General features: G+C 37.1%; 1 protein-coding gene across 1 annotated transcript in view; it reads right to left on the reverse strand.

Annotated features, from left to right (window-relative positions):
* Window positions 1-8,271: 8,271 nt before the first annotated feature.
* The window catches only part of PARVA (parvin alpha), a 56,058-nt gene continuing 41,792 nt past the window's right edge, over window positions 8,272-22,537 (reverse strand). Inside the window, exons 6-13 of the mRNA XM_054390482.1 lie at window positions 20,955-21,070; window positions 17,006-17,064; window positions 15,928-15,947; window positions 14,613-14,674; window positions 13,860-13,928; window positions 12,160-12,261; window positions 11,247-11,319; window positions 8,272-8,359 (exon numbers count right to left, since the gene is read on the reverse strand). Coding sequence (XP_054246457.1) covers window positions 8,283-8,359; window positions 11,247-11,319; window positions 12,160-12,261; window positions 13,860-13,928; window positions 14,613-14,674; window positions 15,928-15,947; window positions 17,006-17,064; window positions 20,955-21,070 — 578 coding nt within the window. The 3' untranslated portion in view covers window positions 8,272-8,282. The remainder of the gene's footprint in view (window positions 8,360-11,246; window positions 11,320-12,159; window positions 12,262-13,859; window positions 13,929-14,612; window positions 14,675-15,927; window positions 15,948-17,005; window positions 17,065-20,954; window positions 21,071-22,537) is intronic.

Consider the following 22,537-nt stretch of genomic DNA (forward strand, 5'->3'; position numbering starts at 1 on the left):
TAGAGAAGTTCATTTACAGCTTCCATCCTCCCACATTCCTGTAAGACTGCAAGCCTTTCAAAGAAAGGCCTGTATCATAGCATGCATTCATGGAACTGCTAGTGCAAAAAACCCTGTAGGCATGGATATAAACCAAACAGCAATAATAAGCACACCTGAGCTATATCTGCCTAAAACATAGTGCCAAGGTTGAAAGCAGACAGCAGCATTCTGCTACTCTGTCATTGATTTAGTTAACTGATCTCCAAGTGCCTCAAAAGACAAGACATAAATTATGCTGGTTTTTCAACCCTCATGCAGGTGAAAAACTCCTAATGAATACAAGAGTGGACGAGAAATATATATCTTTTATGCGTTCATTTGCAAAGCAGCTATAAGGGATCACTTGAGGAAAGCAGACCTTAAAAGTAATGGTTTTGTGGGTGTAATTATATAGGATTGTACTAGGATGTGAAGACAATACAATGCAGGCCTCAGCATAAATGTGGCTGAGGCTTCCCACAGTGATACGAGTATTTATCTATGTCTAGGTAAAACAGTCTCAAACTACAAGGACTTCTCTCACATATTAAAGTTAATTCAGCATTTTGCTGAGGCTACAGTCCTCAGCACCGTAAAAGTCTCAGGCTGTATACAGGAATAGAAGTACCGCCTCCTCACGTAATTATTGCCACCCCACAAAACAAACAAGCAAACAAACAAAACAAAAAAGAAAGGAAAATCACATTTAAAAAAAAGAGAAAAAAAAAAAAGGCAAGTTCTAGTCACAGCTATTTCCCACCCCCCTGCATGTAATTTAATAGCCCTCATCTGTTCATTCAATATAACAGTTATAAATTTGGCATGTGATCCAATGGACTGATCATTCTGAGACACAACTACAGTCAGCACCACTCATTCCTTCCAGCACTTGAAGCCCAAAGCACTGGATGATGCTGATCAGTCACAGCTGAAGACTTTAGAGCCTCAACATGCTAGTTTAGTATTAATGTTCACCTAACTGGAAAAGCACAAACATTCAGGAGAGAAAGGAATAGTTAAAGCACATTTCCAGGCTTATTCTCAGTAAAATTAAATCAAGCCACACAGGAAACAGTCTGTGCAGTCTGCCATAACATCATCCCAGAAGGGAAGCAGAAGATGCTCTTCCTGTTTTCCTTTCCCAGCCCATCTGAGGGGCATGGCGTCAGGCACATTTTCTGCTCTTCACACAGAATACAGGCACCAAGCTTGCAATCCTGGAAAATCTGCTCACATTCAAAGCTGAACCAGTTTCAATGGGATGGAGTAGCTTGTTTCAGTCTGGCTGGGATCCCAAAACGAGATGTAGCACTCAATCCAGAACTTGTGGTGAGAAGGCCCAAGGAATCACAACTTGCTTTACAGGCAAAATGCAATTATGCCTGCTCTTTTCCTAAAACACAGCTTGTAGCTGATGTGTGGTCACCTTCCCACGTGACCTCATCTAATGATAGAGAACAAACAGGAAGCATGGGATTAAACTATTATTTGCTTTGCCAGAGGAAATGCAAACCTAAGTCAGGTTGCACGCTGTGTGGGGTAGGAACACCTTCTTTTGGGACTGTTTTGACAGAAGTGTCCTGGAATCACAGAATGGCTTAGGTTGGAAGGGACCTTAAAGACTATCTACTTCAACCTCCCTGCCATGGGCAGTGATGCCCAACAACTAGACTTGACTGCTCAAGGCATCATCCAACCTGGCCTTGAACACCCCCAGGGAGGATGCATCCACAACCTCCCAGGGCAGCCTATTTCAGTCTCACCACCCTTGTACTGAAGAACTTCATCCTAAAATCCAGCCTAAACCTACTCTCCCTCAGGTCTTTCCCTCTTGCTAGACACCAGTTGCTAGACACTACTACGAAAAGTTCCTCTCCAGCCTCCCTGTAGGATCAATTCAGGTTTTGAAAGGCAGCTATAAGGCCCCTCCAGAGTTGTCTTTTACCCAGGCTGAACACCCCCAGCTCCCTCAGCCTATCCTCAAAGCAGAGGTGCTCAAGCCCTTGGATCATTTCTGTGGCACTCTAGACTCTCTCCAAGAGCTCTGTGTCCTTCTTAGGACAAAACTGGACACAGTATTTGAGGTGGGATTTCACAAGAGTGGTGTAAAGGGGAAGAATCACCTCTCTTGACCTGCTGGCCACAATCCTCTTGAAGCAGCCCAGGATACGATCTGCCTTCTGGGATACAATTTCCCTTCTGGATATGATTTGCCTTCTGGAAGAGAGAAGAGTGATCAAAACTCAGCAGGAACTTTACATTGTAACAGAGTCGATGTTAATTTTGGTTCCTCTTCAAAATGTGCACCCTTTGATTAAAATACAAAAGCAGGCCCTATAAAAGACCCAGAAGACCGGTTCTTCTCCCACATCCTATTCCACATATTCAACAACCCAATCACCATTTATGCTCTCTTTTCGGCTGTCTTTCTCCCTGTGCTAGTTAATGTGAAAGCAATGAAGGAACAGAGATAGCCAGACCATGACCTTTTTATTGTACTACAAAGTTTGAAGAAGAACAAGTCCACTTGCTCTTCAGGACAAAACCCACAAAATTTAGGACTAAAGCTGCAAGTGTATATGGTGGGCTTAAGATTGTGGAACCTAAGCAGACAGAGATAGTTCTTTCCCACCCTGAGTATTAGGCTGGGATTGAAGAATGGCATTAAAACTCCCCCTGTCCTTAGTGTTCCCTGTTGATCAGGCAGCTCTGCTTTGTGGTTTCAGCTTTGCAAGCAGACCTAAAGATCACACACCTGCTTCTGGATTCATTCCAGTAATTCAGTGTCTAAAACTGTCGATCTGTAGCTGCCTATATTTTTGACTGGTTCCTAGTTCTGCACTGAAGCTCCTGTATTAAAGAGTTACAACAAAAACAAGTTTGTAAAAAAATAGATCTCAAAATATTCCTAAATGCCATTATTTTCTGAAATGGACAATTTAATTGCAGTTATTTTAACGTTTCACTAACATTCTGTGTTCATTTTACTAACAAGTAACATTTCACTAAAAATTGTTGAATTGTTTCTGCAGAAAATGCAGAAAACTGCATTACACTCAGCTGCAATATCACCAGTGAAGTGTTCAGCACAGTTAACATTAAAGAAAAGGTATACTTTGCTTTTCTGAGTCAAATACGGCGTTTTCGTGACCTGCTGCTATTAATCATTTCAAGCATATGTTTACATGGCTGTTTTTGCCCACCCACTTTCAGCTGTCACCAGCCCCCACAGAAAATAATAATAAACACCTACTGTACCCACAAAGAGGTAACCGAAAATGGGTTAAATGCATAGAGAGGTCTGGAAGCTCTGAGAACCGAAATCATACAGCCTTCCTCGTTTTTTTGCCATATGTCTCATACTTTGACTGAACAACAACATACAGTGCTGATTTTCAGGTGCAAATTTTATTGTGGATCATAACAAAGGTTTCAGAAAAAGCAAAGGAAAAAAAATCAGCAATAGAGTGTCTGTTACTTACATAATACAAAATATAATTGAAAGCTAAAGACAATGCAGCTTCATGTAAACTAACTCTTCAGATACAAGTTTTAAGAAGCATATTTTGCAAATATTCTTTTTTCTCACTTAGTTTGATATTGAAACGGAGAACCAAACATTTCACTGACATTAACGTTGTACAGTTTGTAGTATTAAACCATTAGACAGAGAAGAAAATCTCATTATTGCAAAAAGAAATAGGCACACAGAAAATATTGTCAAAATAGACAACAATAGCTGTAGTAAATATTAAATGACTCAGAATATCCTTGGAAAATCTGTAGATGCTGAGGTATGCATAATTTTGGTGCTGCTAGCTCCACTTTTCATATGATACATCAAAACAAAATCTCTAATTACTCAAATTTCTTTAGCCTTTAATTGTACTTTATCTGCAAAGAAAAAAACCCATACTAATTATTGTAGTAAAATGACAAAAATCTATTAGGTAACAGTGTAGAAAATCTTGCAAGAGATCTTCATGGCATTGTTCTCTCTTTGGGTGCTGGGCACACACAGGCCATTCATGAAGGCTGTTTTGAAAGGAAGACAAGAATAACAAAAACTAGACATAAAGCTAGTATCTAGTATATTAAATATATATCTTTCTCTACTGAAATAAACTCCATTACTTTAAAAAAACATTCTGCTTTACAGCACCATGGCTTGCAGTAAGGTATCTGTTAAATTTATCTGAAACGTTAATTTAAAACATACTTTAAGAAAGTAAGAACAAAAGCCAACCAAGTAGTATTTACCTCAATCAATATAGTCTGCTTGAATGTAAACCACTCCCAAGTGTAACCTTCTGCAAACAGAAAGGACCAAATGTTGATTTAATGCCACTGGTTTACACAGAGAAATGCCAATCAGGAGCTTGGTCCACCGTCAGTCAATGAAGATGAGGAACTTATCCAGCACTCATTGGTCCACTTGAATTCCTGAACTATGCAGCTGCAAGGGCTGCTCTACTCTATAACAGCAAGGTATCTACTGTCTAAGGAATGCAAAGAACTAGATATTTTTCAGTCAGATTATTTAATAAGAAAACTGGTGCATCTGTACTGCATCAGAAATCTAGAGCAATGCAATTCTGGATTTTATGTGTGTATCTCAGGTAAAACTATAGAAAGATTCCTTCAATACCTTGTTTCTAGGGCTGTTCTTTATGGCAATTAAATGTCCACCAGCTGGGAAAGAAATCTGATAGAAGCTGATCTCAAGATATTAGGATTTTACATAATTATTCTGATGACATAGTTACTCACTATGGGCTAATAACCTGCCAGTTTTCAGTGGACTCAGATACCTGTGGTCTTTCATGTGACAGGAAAAAGGGCAATGGACAAAAACTGGAACAGAGTAGGTTCTGCATAAACATATGAAAAACTCTTCACTTTGATAGCAGCAGAGCACTGAACAAGCTGCCAAGAGGTTGTTGAGTCTCCATCTCTGGAGGCATTCAAAACCCATCTGGACTTGTTCTTACGTTATTTACTTTAGGCGATCCTGCTCACGGGTGGCTGAACTAGATGATCTTCAGAGGTCCCTTCCAAGCCCTGCCGTTTTGTGATTCTGTGGTAGAGCACAACAGACAAGCACATTGATCTGGTAGATGAGATCCTGATACTACCATGACATGTTAAGACAGTGGCTTGGAATCATACTACAGGGCTTTAGAAATCTAGCCAAGCATTGAGATAGCATTCTTGAGATCAGAGGCTCCCTCTAGGACCAGTAGAGAAACCGGCCTCTCCAAGTGACTGTTCATAATCTTATATGGACTAAATACTTTGATTTGTATCTATTTAATCATTCAATGTAACTATAAATAAACACAGGATTGATTTAAAACTTTAAAAACTTCTACCTTAATATAAAGGGTGAGGAAAACTCTGCATTCAGCTGCACATCCAGACACACTACTGTGTATCAAGGACAGAAGCATCACAGGTGTCAGCAGAATCTGGCCCATCTAACTTAACATTTCGCTTCCCTGAAGGAGAATGCTGGCCTACACTGACTGCTGAAGATCAAACTGTCTACAGTAGTATCCTGTATTTCTATAATATTCTATATCAAAGCAATAAATATTAGATATAATCTATTAGAACTTAATATTTATCTGATAGCTATTTAAATCTATACTGTCAAAAATATAAGCGGTGACCCTGTCCTATATGGCAGCATATACTATTTGTGTGAATGTGTTATAACTATCACACGGGTCTCTATTTACACAGGACACTCGTCTATTTTCATTTACATACTTCCCTATCATAAGATAGATAATTGTGTAAAGGGTGGATAGTTTAAATGTTTCTACGGTTCTGCATAACTGCATTACAGCATGAAGATGTCATCATTCTGTCTTTAACATCATTATGTTCTTTAAGGATGGAAAATAGAGTCTGACAGCCTTCAAAATCTCCAGTAATGTTATACCAATAAAGAACAGGAATATTCATTTTCAACTCCAGGCAAAAACTAGTTTCACCGTTCCTAACCTTTTGCCTTTATATATATGAATTTTTCAAGAGAGTGCATTCCTGCAAACAAAGCCAATCCAAATATTTTAGTATTGTGGAGATGTAGAAGAGTGTTTCAGCTGAGCATGATCTGCAGAAAAACCTTCACACATTTTTTAATTAATTAACTACTACAATTACTATAATATATGTGTGCAAATGAAAAACTTCCATGTTAAACATTAAAACAAGCTGAAATTGCTGCTGGTATATACATGAAAAGTTCTGCCTCCGTTTGATCAAAAAATGCTTGGTTAATTCCTATTGCTTAGCTTCTCAGATATGAAATGTAAAATGTTGATATTCACCTAGGCCAAAATGTCCAGTTATTTCCGTCTGTAAAAGGTAAATAATTATTTGCTACACCTCTGTTTTCAGAAATTCAGTTAAAAATATAGAGGTAACAAAACATTTTAATCATAGAACATCTAGGTATTGCCCATTGAATTAAATATCCAATTTCCTTTGCAAAAGTTGGTATTTACTTCTCCAAAGAATTAATTTCTATAGGCTTCCCAGCAGAAGTCAGTATCATCTTGTTTTAAAACATCAGTGTTTGTCTAAGACAAAATGTAATTGCTTGCCTTCCCTTTATGCTAATGTTGCACTAGAAAGCCCTACGTTATAAAAAGAGTCCTGGAAAACTGAAAAATATGTCAAGCTTTTTATGGTACCTATCATAGAGCTGTTATTGACTGCTCTTGCCAGCACTGCATTTCTTCAGATGAACACACTCACAAACTGACCAACTGCTTTCCCTTTTACCCATACCAGTTCTGCCCTAATTGGATGACCATTAACAAGTCTCCTTCCTGCACTAAGCATCCCAAGGATTTTTAAACAGTCGTCCAGTAATTTCTGCCTTAACAATTTTTTCCTTACTGCATAATCCAGGATCCCAAGGACCTCTGGTTGCACTGGAATGCTTCATTTAAAAAGGTATCTAACACTAACATCCAGACTCCTAGCAAATGATTAATTTACTCTTCACAACTTCTGCCAGTGCAGTTTTGGAAGGTTCAGGCAGTCTCTATGAGCTTCATTATGCAAACATAACTGGTGCTTGATATAAGCCTAAGGGAAGAATCATCTCCCATCTCCCTTTTTTGCCTTTGTTAAAGATAAAGCCAAACAGCTTATAGTTGATTATGATTAGATAAATGTATTCTTTACAGCCATGCAAAATGACCAAAGATCCTTACACTGTAACAGAATCTTTGCAGATACGAGTAGTTTTGACCAAAAAGCAGTGCTTTTGTATCTGAAGCACTACAGGAATGTTTCTAGAAAATTAGTCTCACTTGTTTGTGTCAGACATTATGCAGCAACATACAAGCATCATAAAATCAATCAAAGGGACAAATTCTAAATCCTATTTATCGAAACCTAAACTTGCAACCTGATAATCCTGTATTTAAAGTACTAAAATGAGCCATTATTTTCCTTTCTAATACTATGTAATAACAGAAATATTATAAGGAAACTGTATCAAACAGCTGTGTTTTCCTGAAATGTGTACTTTGCCAAAAAGATCTCTTCCTTGAACAAAGCCAAGCAACAAGCCGCAAAGTGTGCTTAATGCGGAATGCTCTATAGCACATATGTAAAGCAGAGGATCACACTGTAGTAAGTCTGAAGGAATGAGTAGCCACTTCAGTTTGTACCCATAAAATTCAAGCCTAATGGCACTTGAAATAAAAATTAATCAGATTAAGTGCTTGAGAAAGTCTCCCCTTTTTAGCTGTGATGTGAACAACATTATTGAACTGTTTCTCCCCATGCACATTTTTCATAATCAGAATACAACCATCTTATCATGAATAGAAAATATTCTTCCTCTCTGCAGATTAGAAAAAATGTATGTAAAAAACATTAAAATAGATACGCAGTACAGAATCTTCCTATGATTGGCTTCAAAGACTGAATTCAATTAAAGTTACTATTATCTTTGCATTGGCGCTCTACCTACTACAAAACAGTGTGAAAACAGATATTATTGAGACATTCGTTCTCCCAGAGCACATGCAAATACCTTTCTACAAACCCTTTTTTCTTCACACGTTCTATTAATTTTAAATCTACTATGAAAATAGTAGTGCAAGAATAATCAATTAAAAATTTTTCTGATAAGTGGTTTAATTCCTTTTAGGATAAAGATGAAGAGGAATACTGATGAAAAATGGTTATGATGCTTTCATTGCTAACACTTCTTCATGACCCAAATCAGTTCTTCACTCCACATTCCTGTATTTGGTAAACAAATTGTACAGTACTCTCAGTGTAGACTTCAAGTCACAATTTACAATATCTAAAAAAAAACAAGACAAGGGAAAACCAATTAGTAACTTCATTAACTCAAAATATTTTTCAGAAAAAGCATCTATTCTCTATACTCCCTTTTCTTGATTGAATCCATATCCATGAACATTAGAATTACAAGAATATTAAGAAAGAGCAGACATATAAATAAAAGTAGCAACTCAAAAGTCAGTATTTCAATCACTTTTAGCTAGGGATAGATACAAATGGCTAATGGTGCTGATGCAGAAATGCAATCAAGGTTTTGATGCCCATGAGACAAGTTGTGTCTAGGACTATGTATATTTATATGACTGAATCTTCAGTCAATTTTGGCTGAAAAGTAATGATACTGAAAAAATTCAGGCAGGAGCCAATAGCTGAAACATCCTTTATTAGGCCTAATTTTGGCAAGACAGCTAAAGGCAAGCAAGCTTAGGAAATTGTAAATATAATAATCAGACAGTTTTGCCATTATATTTATATACACTGATGTTTCACTGATTGTGAAGGGTTTACACTTTGAAGAACGATTCCAATAAAACGTATGCATGGTGTCCCAAAGTATTCAAACTTTGAAGGGCTGAAGGTACTCTCTACATGGCAAAATGGCATCCACAAAGGGTGAAAACACCCAAACCTAGATTTCATACTGGGCCTATGCAGAGTTATGAAACCATGGTTGCATGGTTTTGTGGTTCTTAATAAATCAGGTCAAAAATGCTTGGTATCAAATGAAGATAAAATGCCAAAAGCTACAGGAAGAGCACATTTCTTTCACAACATCATGTTATACCTTGCAATACTTTTTTTTTTTTGCATATAACTTGGCAAGTTTCCTCTTCGAGGCTAGCAGCAAACTGTGTAACACCTTCCTTTCCTAACAGAGAACTTCAAATGAATGAAGAGGTAACTTTGACAGTTAATAGAAGAGAAAGTTAATAAAAGACTCCACCACCACCACAACAGAATTCCATAGAAAGATCCAAACTAAAAAGAAGCTTGCTCTCAGAGAAAGACAAGTTATTTCCATTGCTACATGCATTTGCCCAACATGTATAATGTTTTACTAGTTGCAATTTTCAAAGAGAGAAACTTGAGTTTGGCTTTGATGTATGCCTTTCAAGAAGAAGCTCAAACTGCAAAAGAATTCATAATAGACTCAGGAGATTAATGTTCTGGCCAGTTTTAAAGTAAAAGGTCATGGAAAGCTTTTTAATACCTTTCAACTATATTGCAAATAACCCAAATAAATTGTTGACCCCATAAAAATCACTGGTTTAACATATTTATTTAACTGCATTCCTCTGTCCACAAAGTATGTTTCTTGTATTCTAAAGCACTTTTCAGCATATTTTTTCCTCAAGACCCCCAAATAACAGTGCAGGAATTTAAAGAGTATTTATTATACACATTTTGGGTACGATCCTTTTCAATACTCTTTTGCTCACTGGAAATTTTAAGTATGGGCATTGTGCCCAATGTAACAACACATAAAACAGATGTGTTTTTCCATTCACATTGGGCAGGAAGTTTCATATTAAGCATTTCAATAATTGCACAAGAAATGTCTTATATATGCTGAAATATCCTTATGGCTTGATTTATACTGGAAAAATTAGCTGTCCCCTAAAGCAATACATACCTGAAAAATTAAATGCCATACAAATTTTAAACCTCCACGGGGAGTAAGGGATCACAGACACTCTTGTTTTACTTGGATCCCTGGATTTCACTCTTTACCTGTTCTGTCTTTGACTGTATCAAGCATAAAGTTTGTGATACAGTCACTACTGGTTTAGATAAGTATGATTGTGGTGAAGAGTTCAAGCAATCAAAAGAAGCAAAAAACATAGGCTAGATCCAGATTAAATGTAGCAGCAGCATAGGCTCAATACTGAGACATACTTTTTTGTATGTGCATATGTCTGTAGGTGTTACAATCTGGAAATTGGGAGGGATGGAAAATAAGCAAAACGAAGCAGAATTTGATTCACTGATGGGTTCCTGAACCTCCAGAGTGCCCTTACTATTAGCAGTAAAACTCTAGACTCATCAGGGAAAGACAATCCAGTATTATGGCAGGAAAAGACTGTGTGCGCCATAGAATGTGAATCTGCAGTAAGTCTTGAAAACACATATATATTATGTTGATTCTTGTGGCAGGTAATCAGCAGAAGCTTAACTACCACCTCTGTTGGGAAGAGAGAAGCAGAAGATGCATGCCCAGCCCAGGTAAGAAGTAGTAGCATCTCATGGGAGGAACCACAAGAGTACCAGATAACATGGTGAATCAAGGGTTCTATATCCAATCCAAAAAGCTGGATTTAAACTCTGCATTTATATGAGCAAAAAGGAGCAGAATCCTGGTCCTGCTAAAGTGAGCAGCAACATCTTCACCCTCTATGAAGACACATTTTTCTTTCAGTCTCCAGCTTTAAATCCAGTTTAAATATATATGATTAGGTCCTGCATTCAAAGGAACATTTGAAATTCTTCTTCCACAACATTTACCTCTTTTGTGAAAATCTTGTAAATTTGACATTTAGTATGAAGATGTGGGATGGGGAAAAACGGAGCAATTAGAGAATTCACATCTGCCAGTGTCATCATTCACATTTTTTTTTTCTTTGAGTGGATATCTGAGTATTACTGCACGTGTTTGATCACGCACATCTTAGCCTAGCCATACAAGAAGGGAAGCCTTGCAACATTTGAGAAAGTGTAACCATCAACCATTTAAAGTACAGAGTTGCCTGAGCACTTCAAAATGCATCTTGCCTTTCATTCTTGGATTGAGGTTTAACCTTCATTTAGCTCCACCATAATGCTGTGAAATAAGATATGGATCCAACGCACATATTTAAAGAGATACAAAAAAAATGTAGAACAGCTACCTTCTGGTCTTGGCTTTGGTTTTTCCAATCCACCATCTTGCATTAGCTCAAATGCAAAGGATACATTGAGGACCTAATAATACAATAAAGGTAAGTTATAAGTGTGAACCATAAAGGGTATGGTATAAATGGTCAAGAAATTATTTATTTAAAGCTGTAAACTCAGATGGTCAGAAGGGAAAAAATAGTCAGGCCTCCTATATATCAACGGATGATCGATCCATGGAATCCAGGCAATCCATTCTGTTGGGGTGGGTTTTTTTGTTTGGTTTTGGGTTTTGTTGTTTTGGGTTTTTTTTTCCTGTGTGTTGATGGTCGTTCCAGAAATATAACAAGTAATTGAAAGATCACATGTGAACTGATATTGCCCACAGGAAAATTACTTAAAAGTGAAAATAGCCCACCTCCTGCAAGTTTAAAAATTGGATCACGCTGATCCATGAAGTGCTCTTGTCTTGAACAGAAAGCTTAACTGCCTGGATAGCAACAGACACAGAAATAAGGTTGGTCTAAAAATGATGCACTATACATATATGCCTTTATGATTCCAAAAGCATGAAATCCTTCAAGCACTAAATTCTTGGACTTTGGACACAAAAATTCAGTTCTGTCATAAATTCATGTGTACAATTCTTTACATACTTAATGAACAGTACATTGGGTTCAATGATAGCATCAAACAATGGCTGCCAAAATCAATTAAGACGTGCTACCCATGCCATCATTAATATAATTTTCCCTTTTATTCTGGATAAGCATTAATAAAGATATCTTAAAAATAGTTATCAGTACAGTCCTCTCATGATTTCAGCTACTTACACCAAATTTATGCAGAAAGGTTTGTGTCATACTTTTACCACTACATATGTTCAATGTTTATTTGCTTTTGAAAGACAAAAAGAAATCTAATTACCTTTTGTTCAAAACTATCAGGAGTCAAGAAAAAACTGTGCAGAGGAACAAAATAGCCTTCTAGGAGACCCATTAGCAGGACTAAGTACACACCATCTGCAAACTATAAAAAAAGAGATGTCTCAGTGTATTTTCTGCAGAACAATTCATTGCTTTGCTTAATAAACAATATAATATATCATCTGATGCAGACCTGTCAACTGCTAACATAAGTATTTTAGATTACAACTCAGAGATCTCATCTCACTTCTTTGATTCCTTCTATTTAGTTAGTACGTTCTGTTATGTCTTCTCCAAAAATGACCTAATCCTAAAATACATATGCAGAATAAAGTTCCTGGAAAGAGAGGTGATAAGCAGCTTTGATCTATGCCTTTCTTTCTATTCTACTAGTTGTGGGGAATCAGAACAGTCACCTTTCAGGCTCTTAAATGGCATGCATTCCCTGAGCTGACAAAAGCAGAATGAAGGTGTAATCTCATAGCTACAACAAAATTCAGATATTGGAGGAAATAAAGTAACAAAGAGTCATTGTCGCCCACCTTTTGAAAGTCTGTGTCAATTTAATTTGAAGTGTATGCAATTACACATGGCAGCTGTCTCATTGTTATGATGCATGTTCATTCCTATCTAAAAAAACAGCAACATCCATGAGATTTTGTTAAAGGCCTCTCACTCTTAGCCCTGTAGCATCAGGTCTACCAGTACACTGAGATACCCTCACAGTCACAGTTATCTGAAGCAACCCATCACCTTCCTGGGGTAGGCAGTTTTCTTTGAACTGTTAGGAAGACAACCTCTCATCTTAGGGAAAACTGTTTCAAATAAACACTTGTGGGCTTTCTAGGACCATTTGAATAACACGCTTTTTTCCAACAGTAAACAATGCAACAAGCAGGCACAGGGAATATCTTTCTGAAAAGCCTTACTTATTATTTCTTTCTGAATCTTAATTTTACCTTTGAAAAATCTCTCTCAGATTGATTCTTAATAACATGAATCAAGACATAAAATAAAGCCTGTCCTAAAGACACCTGGGATTTTTGGTAATGCAGATACCATCCTTTCTGCTTGACCTTGTTTTATGATAACTGCTGCAGTGGTTCACATGGAGAGGTATTAATACTGCAGGATTAAGCTTTTCTTTTAGCTTCTTTTCAGCCAATTTAGGATCTGAGAACAAGAAAGGTGACCATGTACCACATGATCTCTGTGGTGCAATCAAGCCTGCACCCAACAGTACAGCTGCCTATACACTTGAGTAGCTTTACTCTCACGAATATATCTCACTGAATAGAGCCATCGTAATCCCATGCCATTGTGTGCTTGTGTAAAGGTAGGCAAGAAACAACAGTTCAGCTTGATGTTGGATGAAACAAAGTGGACAGAGCTCTTTCCTGATCAAAACAAGCACAGGTTCTACTTACAGCACTTAGCAGCACCCATGAGGTAGCATCTGTTAATTAATTTTTGTGCTAAATGAAGTACAAAACTGTTTGAGAAATTTAGCTGCCCTTTTGAGTTCTTCGCATAATTGTTGAGGGTCTTCCTCATACAAACACATTTAGAATTTAAGAAATAAAATGGAGTAACATCTCAGAGCTCAACCTAGCATAATTAAATTTCTTGATAAACCCAGGAGCATAGTGCATAACATAGGGCAACTACCCCTTCCCTTTAAGAAATGCTGAAAAATCGTACCTGGGTCTCAAGTTCAGTGACCTCCAAATTCAGTTTATTCAAATGCTTGTTCACAAAGGTGATGAGAGTCTGAAATGCAAAAACCATGTATTGAAAGCCTATTCAGCAGGGGAGAAGTTCAACACATGCAGTATGAACTTCGCTCTGAAGAGAATCTGCATTAAATGAAGATACTGCAACACAATTTTAAGTTTTAAAACTGAAATGTGACATAAAAAAAAATTATCTTTTATTTTCCAAGAATGAAGAACAGAAATAAAATGAATGTGATGTATATAAATAAAAATACACCATTAAAAGGTAACTTTTTTTTTAAAAACAACTTGTAGCAGACTATAGGGAAATGGGTAACTGGACTCTGGATTCCACTCAAATCCAACAGCATCCAAAATACTTTAGGTCAGACCCCTGGCAGTTGTAAACTGTATACTTCCTTGGCATCAGTACACTCAATCCACCATTTGGGTTCTACTCAATGTACACTTTGTGAGAACTTTTTTGCTCGAGACTTTAATAACTACATGTTGTTCTGTGTTTCAAAGTTAAGTTCGTGCTGCTAAATTCTACTAAAAAGTAACATTATAATCATGAATTTGTGTATTTGTTTAAGCATAAAGCTCAACTGTATTTAATGTGTATGCAAATGATGCCAATTATATATTCTATGCATACACACTCACCACATGTACAAACAGATAAACATAAGCATGCATAAGCACACATTATAGATTTTAAAAATAAAAACCTTCCAACCTTTTTCACTACATTGAGCTTGTCTGGAGCATGATCAAACAAGGTGTCAAATGCATCTCTTTCTGAAAAACATTCAAAGATGTTAAAATACTGAGCAGCAGTTGTTCAAATGCAGAGTAAACACTTACTAAGGCACATACTCATTTGAGACAAGAGAGTCAGCAAAAGGTTTCAATATAATTTGTTTCTATACCAAGTACCATGTGCGTATTGCTCTCTTGCTATAAACTGCTATCCTCTATTACTTACAAAAGGCATCATTTTCAAAAATTAACAAAGAATGGTTGTCTTCATGTATAAAATCTTAAATAGTCAGATACAGGGATCTAAGAAACCAAATCAGTGTGTACAGACAAAATGCGTTTACATCAAGACACTATATCCACAGAAAGAGATTTTTCCCTGTGTCACTGACTGCATTGTGGTGTGCTATATTATTAACCAACTGAAGTAAGCTTATGACTACGCAGCTGCAATACAATCCTTTGTATCCATGTTTTGAGGCCATTCTGATACACAATTTAGGAGATTATCATCAGGACAGGCAACCTAGAGTAGCATTCCTGGAATGCTTTTGTAGTCACCTTGTGAAAAAAACAGAGGAAAAAAATATATTAAAAGGCACCAGAGCCTTTTCTAAGCAATTTCTTTTTCAACAATCACCTGAATAATAGTGAAGGACTTCACAAAATGCTACACTCCTATTCCTCAACAAAAGCTAGGGAAGATCCAAAGACATTTGTAGAAGGCAGACTCTGTAAAAAGTAAGACTGCTCAGGGGTATCATTAAGAAAAGAAGTCATGCATTGAAATACCACAAGAAGCAAATGTCAAATTCTTAAACCACCATTTTGCTGTTGACCAGGCATTTGTGCAGTATCAACATTAGCAGTAAGAGATAGTAGGTACAGGAACTTGCATGGTGTTTAGGCCTCCTGAATAGTGACTCAAAGTCATTAAAGTGTAAGCAGGTAATGTATGCGAGGGTACCAACAAGGTCACCAGCAGGTTTATGATAAGAAATCATTTCATATGATGGTGGGAATTTATGACCATTAATATTGTTACAGTAATGTTGTGGAGGTTAAACCATGCTGAAAAGCAATTACATGTGTTTTAAAGATGGGAAGGCTGACTTTAATGTTTTTTCTCTTTTGTTTACTGTCACAATAGTCTGTGGTGCATATATTTATATATTTGCAGGGCAACTTCAAATCCTTTTTCCTTGCAGTTTGATCAAAGCGACCACCCGCTGCAGAACTAATGTATGCTCTGGCTGCCTCAAGAAAAAAAGATAATAATCAAATGAACTTACCATGCCTTCCTGATAATGCCCTAAGAGAAAAGAAGAAAAAAAGAAAGAAAAAAAAAAAAAGAACAAACCAGTTATATATAATTCACTTGTGGACACTGTGTTGCAAAAGAAAACAGCATCTATGGCAAGATCTCTAGTTTGGTGAATACTGGAGTAGATCCATGGAATTAAGAAAGCCTCCATCAAGTTACTTCAGCTGAGAATCTGGATTAGTCTGGAGTCCATCGGTATAACATCTTCTGGCTTCACTAAAGTCTCGTGGGAGGCTGGATGTCAGATTTCCTACTGAACAAAATCAATACACCTTTCCTGAGTGAAGAAGGCTTTTCCCTGTTGATTTTGTGAAAACTTTTCCCGTTGCCTTAAAGATATGTTTACCACACCAACTACAATACAATCCCAGCCAAAACAGTACTTGGACTGAGTTCTTAAAGGCTGCAGCATTTTGCTCCAGTTGATCCCTCATACAACTATTACACATAGAAGGGTCCATAAACATTAATAGTAAATCAATAGTCCAGCTTCTCTCCATTTTATTAGAAATTAGGGTATTTTACTGTTGGTTGGTTTTACTATTCTGTTGGTTTTGAATAACTTCACCATTATCAACTGTTTGGTGAGGTGAGAAATACAGGGCTTACTACTGTCACATTATATTTCCAAAGTCCAAACACATAAAAATAGTCATATCACAATATTTTTTGAAAGAATCTAGTTCTCTATCAAATAAACATCAACATGAAAGAATGAGGCATGTCTTTTTTAAGACTTCTGAATAAAAAATTAAATGCAGAAATAAATTAACAGTAGATAAACATAGAGATATTTTTATATCTTCATTCTGTCTTTTCTTTTATACTTGTCTCCTACATTTAGTGCCTCAGCTCTGTTTCCACATCCTTTGTATTTTCAGATGCATGTTTGCAGCTCTTGAAAAGGCTAAAATACAGTCACTGGCTGATGATGCATCATCTTCCCTGGAACCCCAATAACAAAATCTAAATATCAGCAAGTGTTTGAATTTGAGACACATCTGTGTTCAATTACTGAACTGCTGGCAAAAGTGGTGTTGACATACTCAGTGTTACCAGTTATTTCCTCTTGGATTTGTCGAGACTGGAGGATTCCTTCTCGTTTCTGGAAAAAATAAGAGACATTTTTCTCAGTAATGTTTAATACTTAGGGTACAGGAAAAAATGATTTGTGATCCACAAACACAATTAGATAAAAGCAATCAAAATAAGAATTTTTTCAACCAAACTCACAGTAATATATTATTTCACCTTGTCTAAGTATTTCAGAAAACCCTTTTGTGCATTAACAAGAAACTTGAAACCCCACCTGTAGAAGGAAGTATTTCTTTTCCTTTCTCCATTGTTCTTAATTCACTTTTCTTTAAATGCCTCAATTCAGCAAGGCATTTGAAACACCTAAACACATATGTTAAGTATTTTAGTAGATGTGTGTCTAGGTGAGTTGAATTAACTCTTACATTTCAATGAACAAGCTTGGCAGATGGTGCCCATGCTTTTCCTTCACAAATACCTTGCTCCCACAGGCTATCTTTGTTTTTGCCCTATTCAAATAAGTTCTTTTTTGCCTCAGTATTTTCCTTTTCTGAAATCTTTCCATACAGAGCTCTATTTGCTTGTGCTGGAACACCAAAATGGAGGATAATCCATTGACAGCCTGCTCCAGACCCTAGTCTTCTTGGTGTTAATATATGCATTGACTCCAACGTTCTTCAGATGCGAGGAGCCTTTCATATATCGTGGTGAGTAGCCTGGGTCTATAATCTGTACACAAAATGGCAAGAGCCAACCCAAGTGGTTGCTATTTGAGTCAGTTGTGAAAGAGTTTAAAAATTTGACATTGTTTCCAATATGCTGATCACAGTCATCTGGTGGCAGTGTAAATACCACACATGTTTTGCCTCTCCTTGTGTTCTCTCTGTTAATTCTATTCACTGGAATGGAATACAGAAAGAAAAATCAAGCAAAATGTTAACGACTGCATGTGAAGTCTAGACATCAGGCAATCATCCATGATTCTTCTGTTCCTGTCGTACAAGGAAATGAGAAAAAATTAATTTATGCTGGTCCCAGACATCTCTACATGGAAATGTCCCTCACGGCATGTGAACTAGTGCTGCTGCTATTCCCTGCCCTGAAGAAGATAGGATGTCCCTACCTGAAGCAGTCCTTTGTGTATGATGTGCTGAGGATTTCGCCAGTCTATTACTTCTATGCTGCATTACTAAAATATATGAGGATCAAAATTACTTTCTGCAAAAAAAGCCATACATAGCACCCTCTAGGTCACTCCAGACTGACACTTGGAGCAATCTGACCTGTCCTTCATCTAGATGGTAGTTTCAGAAATTTTCCATTATATTTTTTTAAAGCTCTGTTACTGAAAAATCTCACACACTGTTAAAAGTGCATTCAGGGAGGACCTTTGAGCACCGAAACTGTAAGAGTGGAGTCTAGTGCACTACATACTGAAAGATGGGGCACAGAACAGCTGCTGAGACATCTTCTGTCACATACCTCAAAAGACTGAAGAAGAACTACATCATTTAGGACTGTCTTAATTTCCACCTTGCATACACAGCAATAAGCACTCAAAATAATAATCTAGCTCATGTGAAAACTCCACTCTGCTCAGGACTTTTGTTTATTTTTTTCCTTTGCAGCAGGGTGAAAGGAAACAATCCCTGAACAGTCTGTCTTTTAAGCATTTGTGGATGGCATAAATAAATAATCTATAAAAGAAAAGGCAAAATGATGGCAAGATCCAGCTCTCCACAAAAGAATTCAGGAAGAATGATCAAACACAGCATGGGCTTTGCTCAAAGTTGATCATTCTATTAGTATGGAAAGAAAAGAAAGAAATACAACAAAATATCTTTAAAGGGTCCAATTATCACATTTTTTCCCAAATTATCTTATAACACAGATTTCATATCACTCTCATTGTTAACAGCTTTTGTACAAACCAGCCAAAGGAAACAAGATTTCACAAGAGCTATGATGATTACCTGTTGGGCAGGAGCACATTTTTCGTTTCAGAAATATCTTTGTTTCTCTTTCAATAAACTACATTTAGCCAACACAGCAACCCTCACATTTTATCTGATTCTAAACCTAACAAAATCATGAAATAAATTATGGTAGTCTTCCTTTAATACTTCATACAAATAATTTTTTTCCTTTTTCTCTCTCTCTACTATTCCCTTTACCAAACTGTGTAGAGTACTATTTAGAAACAGCTATCACATAGTCTGTTAAGCTTCCTTTGGCATGACCTTACTTTCCAGAATGTATCAGGGTTTAAGAACATAGAGTCCTGCAAGTTTGTACACTAAATCAGGCTTTAGGATTTGCTGATTGTTGATTAAAACTTTCATTGAGTTCAACGGGTAAGTGATGAATTATAAAGAACCAATCCCACAGGACATGAAAGACAGATTTTGAAAATAAAAATAAAAAACCCACCCACCATAAAATAGAGATGAAAAATGTCTCAAACAATTACTGCAAGAATACTGGCTCCCACCCTCTGTTAATAGGAATCAGCATAGTCTTGGAGTTCCACTGATTTGCTTTCAACAAGGACTGGGTCTGCAGGATGAAATCTTCTGCAGCGTTACTTGGATTTTATTCTGGTGCAACTGTGTTCTCTATCATTCACTGGCGCCTGAGCTGCTGCTATGTAGCTAAGAGGCAAAGCAGTGAGCTAGATTCTCCCACTACTTGTTGTTTTTAAAGTGGTTTATCTGTACTGACTTCAGTGGATTTGCTGTTGAACTACATTAGCCTATTAAACAAGAGGACAATTGTGTCCATTGATTTCAATGGGAATTTTGTCTGAACACATGGCATGACAGCACAATGCAGGATCTAGTCCTTTGGACTATGTTTTCTGGTTTAGTTTCTCATCCCGAAGATGCCCTGACTTCTGCACTTCTCATTTCTTAAGCTGGCTTTGGCAGAACTTTGAGATAAACCAGTATAGTTAATGTATTTGTAGTAAGCAAAGTGCTTGAAACCTACGTTCCTCTGAAGTTTTAGAAAACTAAGTGTAGATTTGATGGGGTTCTCATTTCATCTCCTGCAGAGAAACCCATGAAGTAGAATCTGAGAGTCAGTGAGTCATTATCACACATCACTGATACATCTACCAGAGACTCTCCCTTTCAGATTTCTCCCCAAATTAGAAAACTTGTCCGATTTGAATGCCGGAAAAAGGAGTGGTTACTTTCTCTGATCCATCCCACAGATGTTGTCGCACAGAACATGAGCAATAGCTCTTTGCACCAGGATACTTCAGGGTAACATCAGTTAAAACTCATCAATAAAGACAGTTACAGTGTGAAGCATAAAGGCAAAGTTAATTGAAGAGAAGGAAAAGCAGATTAAATGAGAAAAGGCCAAGTCCAACAGAAAAAAAATGAAGAGAGTAACATGAAGAGTTTGGATGGGTGAGACTCTAATAAGGAGACTGACTGGCACAAAAGATTTGATGGGTTGGGGTTTTTTTGCATGCTTATGAGAAAGCCAACACTGTAATCAGACTAAATTAGCATTCACAAGGCTGAAAAAGAATATTTAGTCACCTAACATGAATCTGAATGTAATAAACAATGACAATTCATCATTCAGTGCCAAGAATGATTTAAATCTCTACCCAAGTGAGGAGACCATTAAAAATGGGGAAAATAACAACTCTGGAGATCACATTGAGTGAAAACACAATCAAAAGATAATAATGCTTCATATATTTTTAATGTCAGAGTCTGGCCATTTCACAATCAGAATGAGATATTCTGAGCCACAGCTCAATCTGGGAAAGCACTGCTGCATTCTTCTGGTTGAAGCATTGTCAGGGACAATGTGCATGTATATTTTGTCAACCAAAGAGATACACGCACATGCCTGCCCAAATAGAAACTCTAGGGGTATTTATCAAGAAACCCCTCAATCAGTTTCACAACACTACCAAGAGCTGGTTAACACGTCTCTTACCTGCACAACAACCACCTGAATGGACACATGATCTGGGAGTCTGATTGGTGCTCGAAAATACTGTGATAATGCAACCAGAAGATGAAGTATTGCTACGAGACTTTTAGCATGAACAGCTGAAATAGATATTGAAAGCACAAGTTATGAACTGCAAAGTAACTAGGGCACATATTTTTACTTTTTAAGACGTAGGGATTGTAAGACTCTTATATTCAAGGCACCTCACCTTTACCAGCCTCCTCCTGCTCAACTGGTAACACAGATGCAGCCCAGTCAGTAATATGCATCAGCACCAAATTGTTACGTCTTGCAACATGTCTGGATGCCAAAGGCTTGTGTAGATGGAAACCTAAAGCTAATCCAAAAGCCAGGTTTCATGTACAGCAGTTTTAAGTCCTGCCTCTGCATTCTCCTTGCCTTTCCTTTATTCCTTTATTTCAGTGAGGATTTATGGACTATAAGAAAGATATTTTTGTACTCATAACATGCACTTACTCATTTTTAAGTGTCACGATGTCTGCAAGATGATAAAAGAGCCTATTTTGGCAGAAGCCTTAAGCAATAAGTTACTAAACTCCATTAATGACTCAAACATTCCTCATGAAGCTGTTACAGTTCTTGTTATTGAAGCTTTTTCACAGCAGGCTTCATATGGATAGTTAACACTAACACAACTTACAAGATATCGAAAGCCATACTGTAGGAAATCCTTAAGCAAGTATTAAGCCATTGGCATGGATATGAATAATTTCTAGTTCTTACTAGAGCCTTTCTTCTTCTATTTTGATTTTGTAAGCATAGTCTTCCCCTTTAGTACTCCCAAAAGACATTCAATAGCTACAGTACAGTGCACTCACTGGGCTTTTTTGTATTTGAACTAACCAGTAACTACTATCTTACTTCACCAGTAAAACAGGATCAGTTTCATTAAAATATTCTCCTTCATGCACTGTGCCGGAGTGTCTGTGGTCACAGATGAGGAGCTTTAGCAGATAGCTAAAAAGATGTCTGTCCACCTACCATCCATGCATGCTACAGCTGGCTCCAGCTGCTGCTGCCTATCTCTACCTTAGCTCTAAAACACATGTAAAACATTAAATTAAAACTACAAGTTAAACTGTCAGGCCACTCCCAGCACCTGCCGTCAGCTGCTTAACAGAGAGTGGGGAAAAAAACTGGGGGAGGCTGGAGAGAAATGAGAACATAAAACTCAGTGGGACCACACAAAGTAGAAAGTCAGAAGTACCTAATGTTCACTCTTCCTCCCTTGAATTATTTCTCTCCCTTTATTTATTGTGAATGGAACACGATACAAAACAACTCAGCTCCACATATGCATAGAGGACAGGGAAACTACTATCAAGGTCAAGGTATTCAGCAGTGTGAAATGATTCTGATACCAAACTTAACACAAACTAAGAAGCTTAAGTTTCTAAAACTGATGATAACCTGCTCAGGAAGGTGCAGTCCTAATTTCGATGAAAGTTCAGTAATCAAAATCAGTGGTGCAGATTTATCCTTAAACAATCAGAAATATTATTCATATCTATGTTGCAAATTTTACACGAAGAAAGAGTCCTAGG

Source organism: Indicator indicator, chromosome 21, assembly GCF_027791375.1.
Source record: "Indicator indicator isolate 239-I01 chromosome 21, UM_Iind_1.1, whole genome shotgun sequence".
NCBI classification, from domain to species: Eukaryota; Metazoa; Chordata; class Aves; order Piciformes; family Indicatoridae; genus Indicator; species Indicator indicator.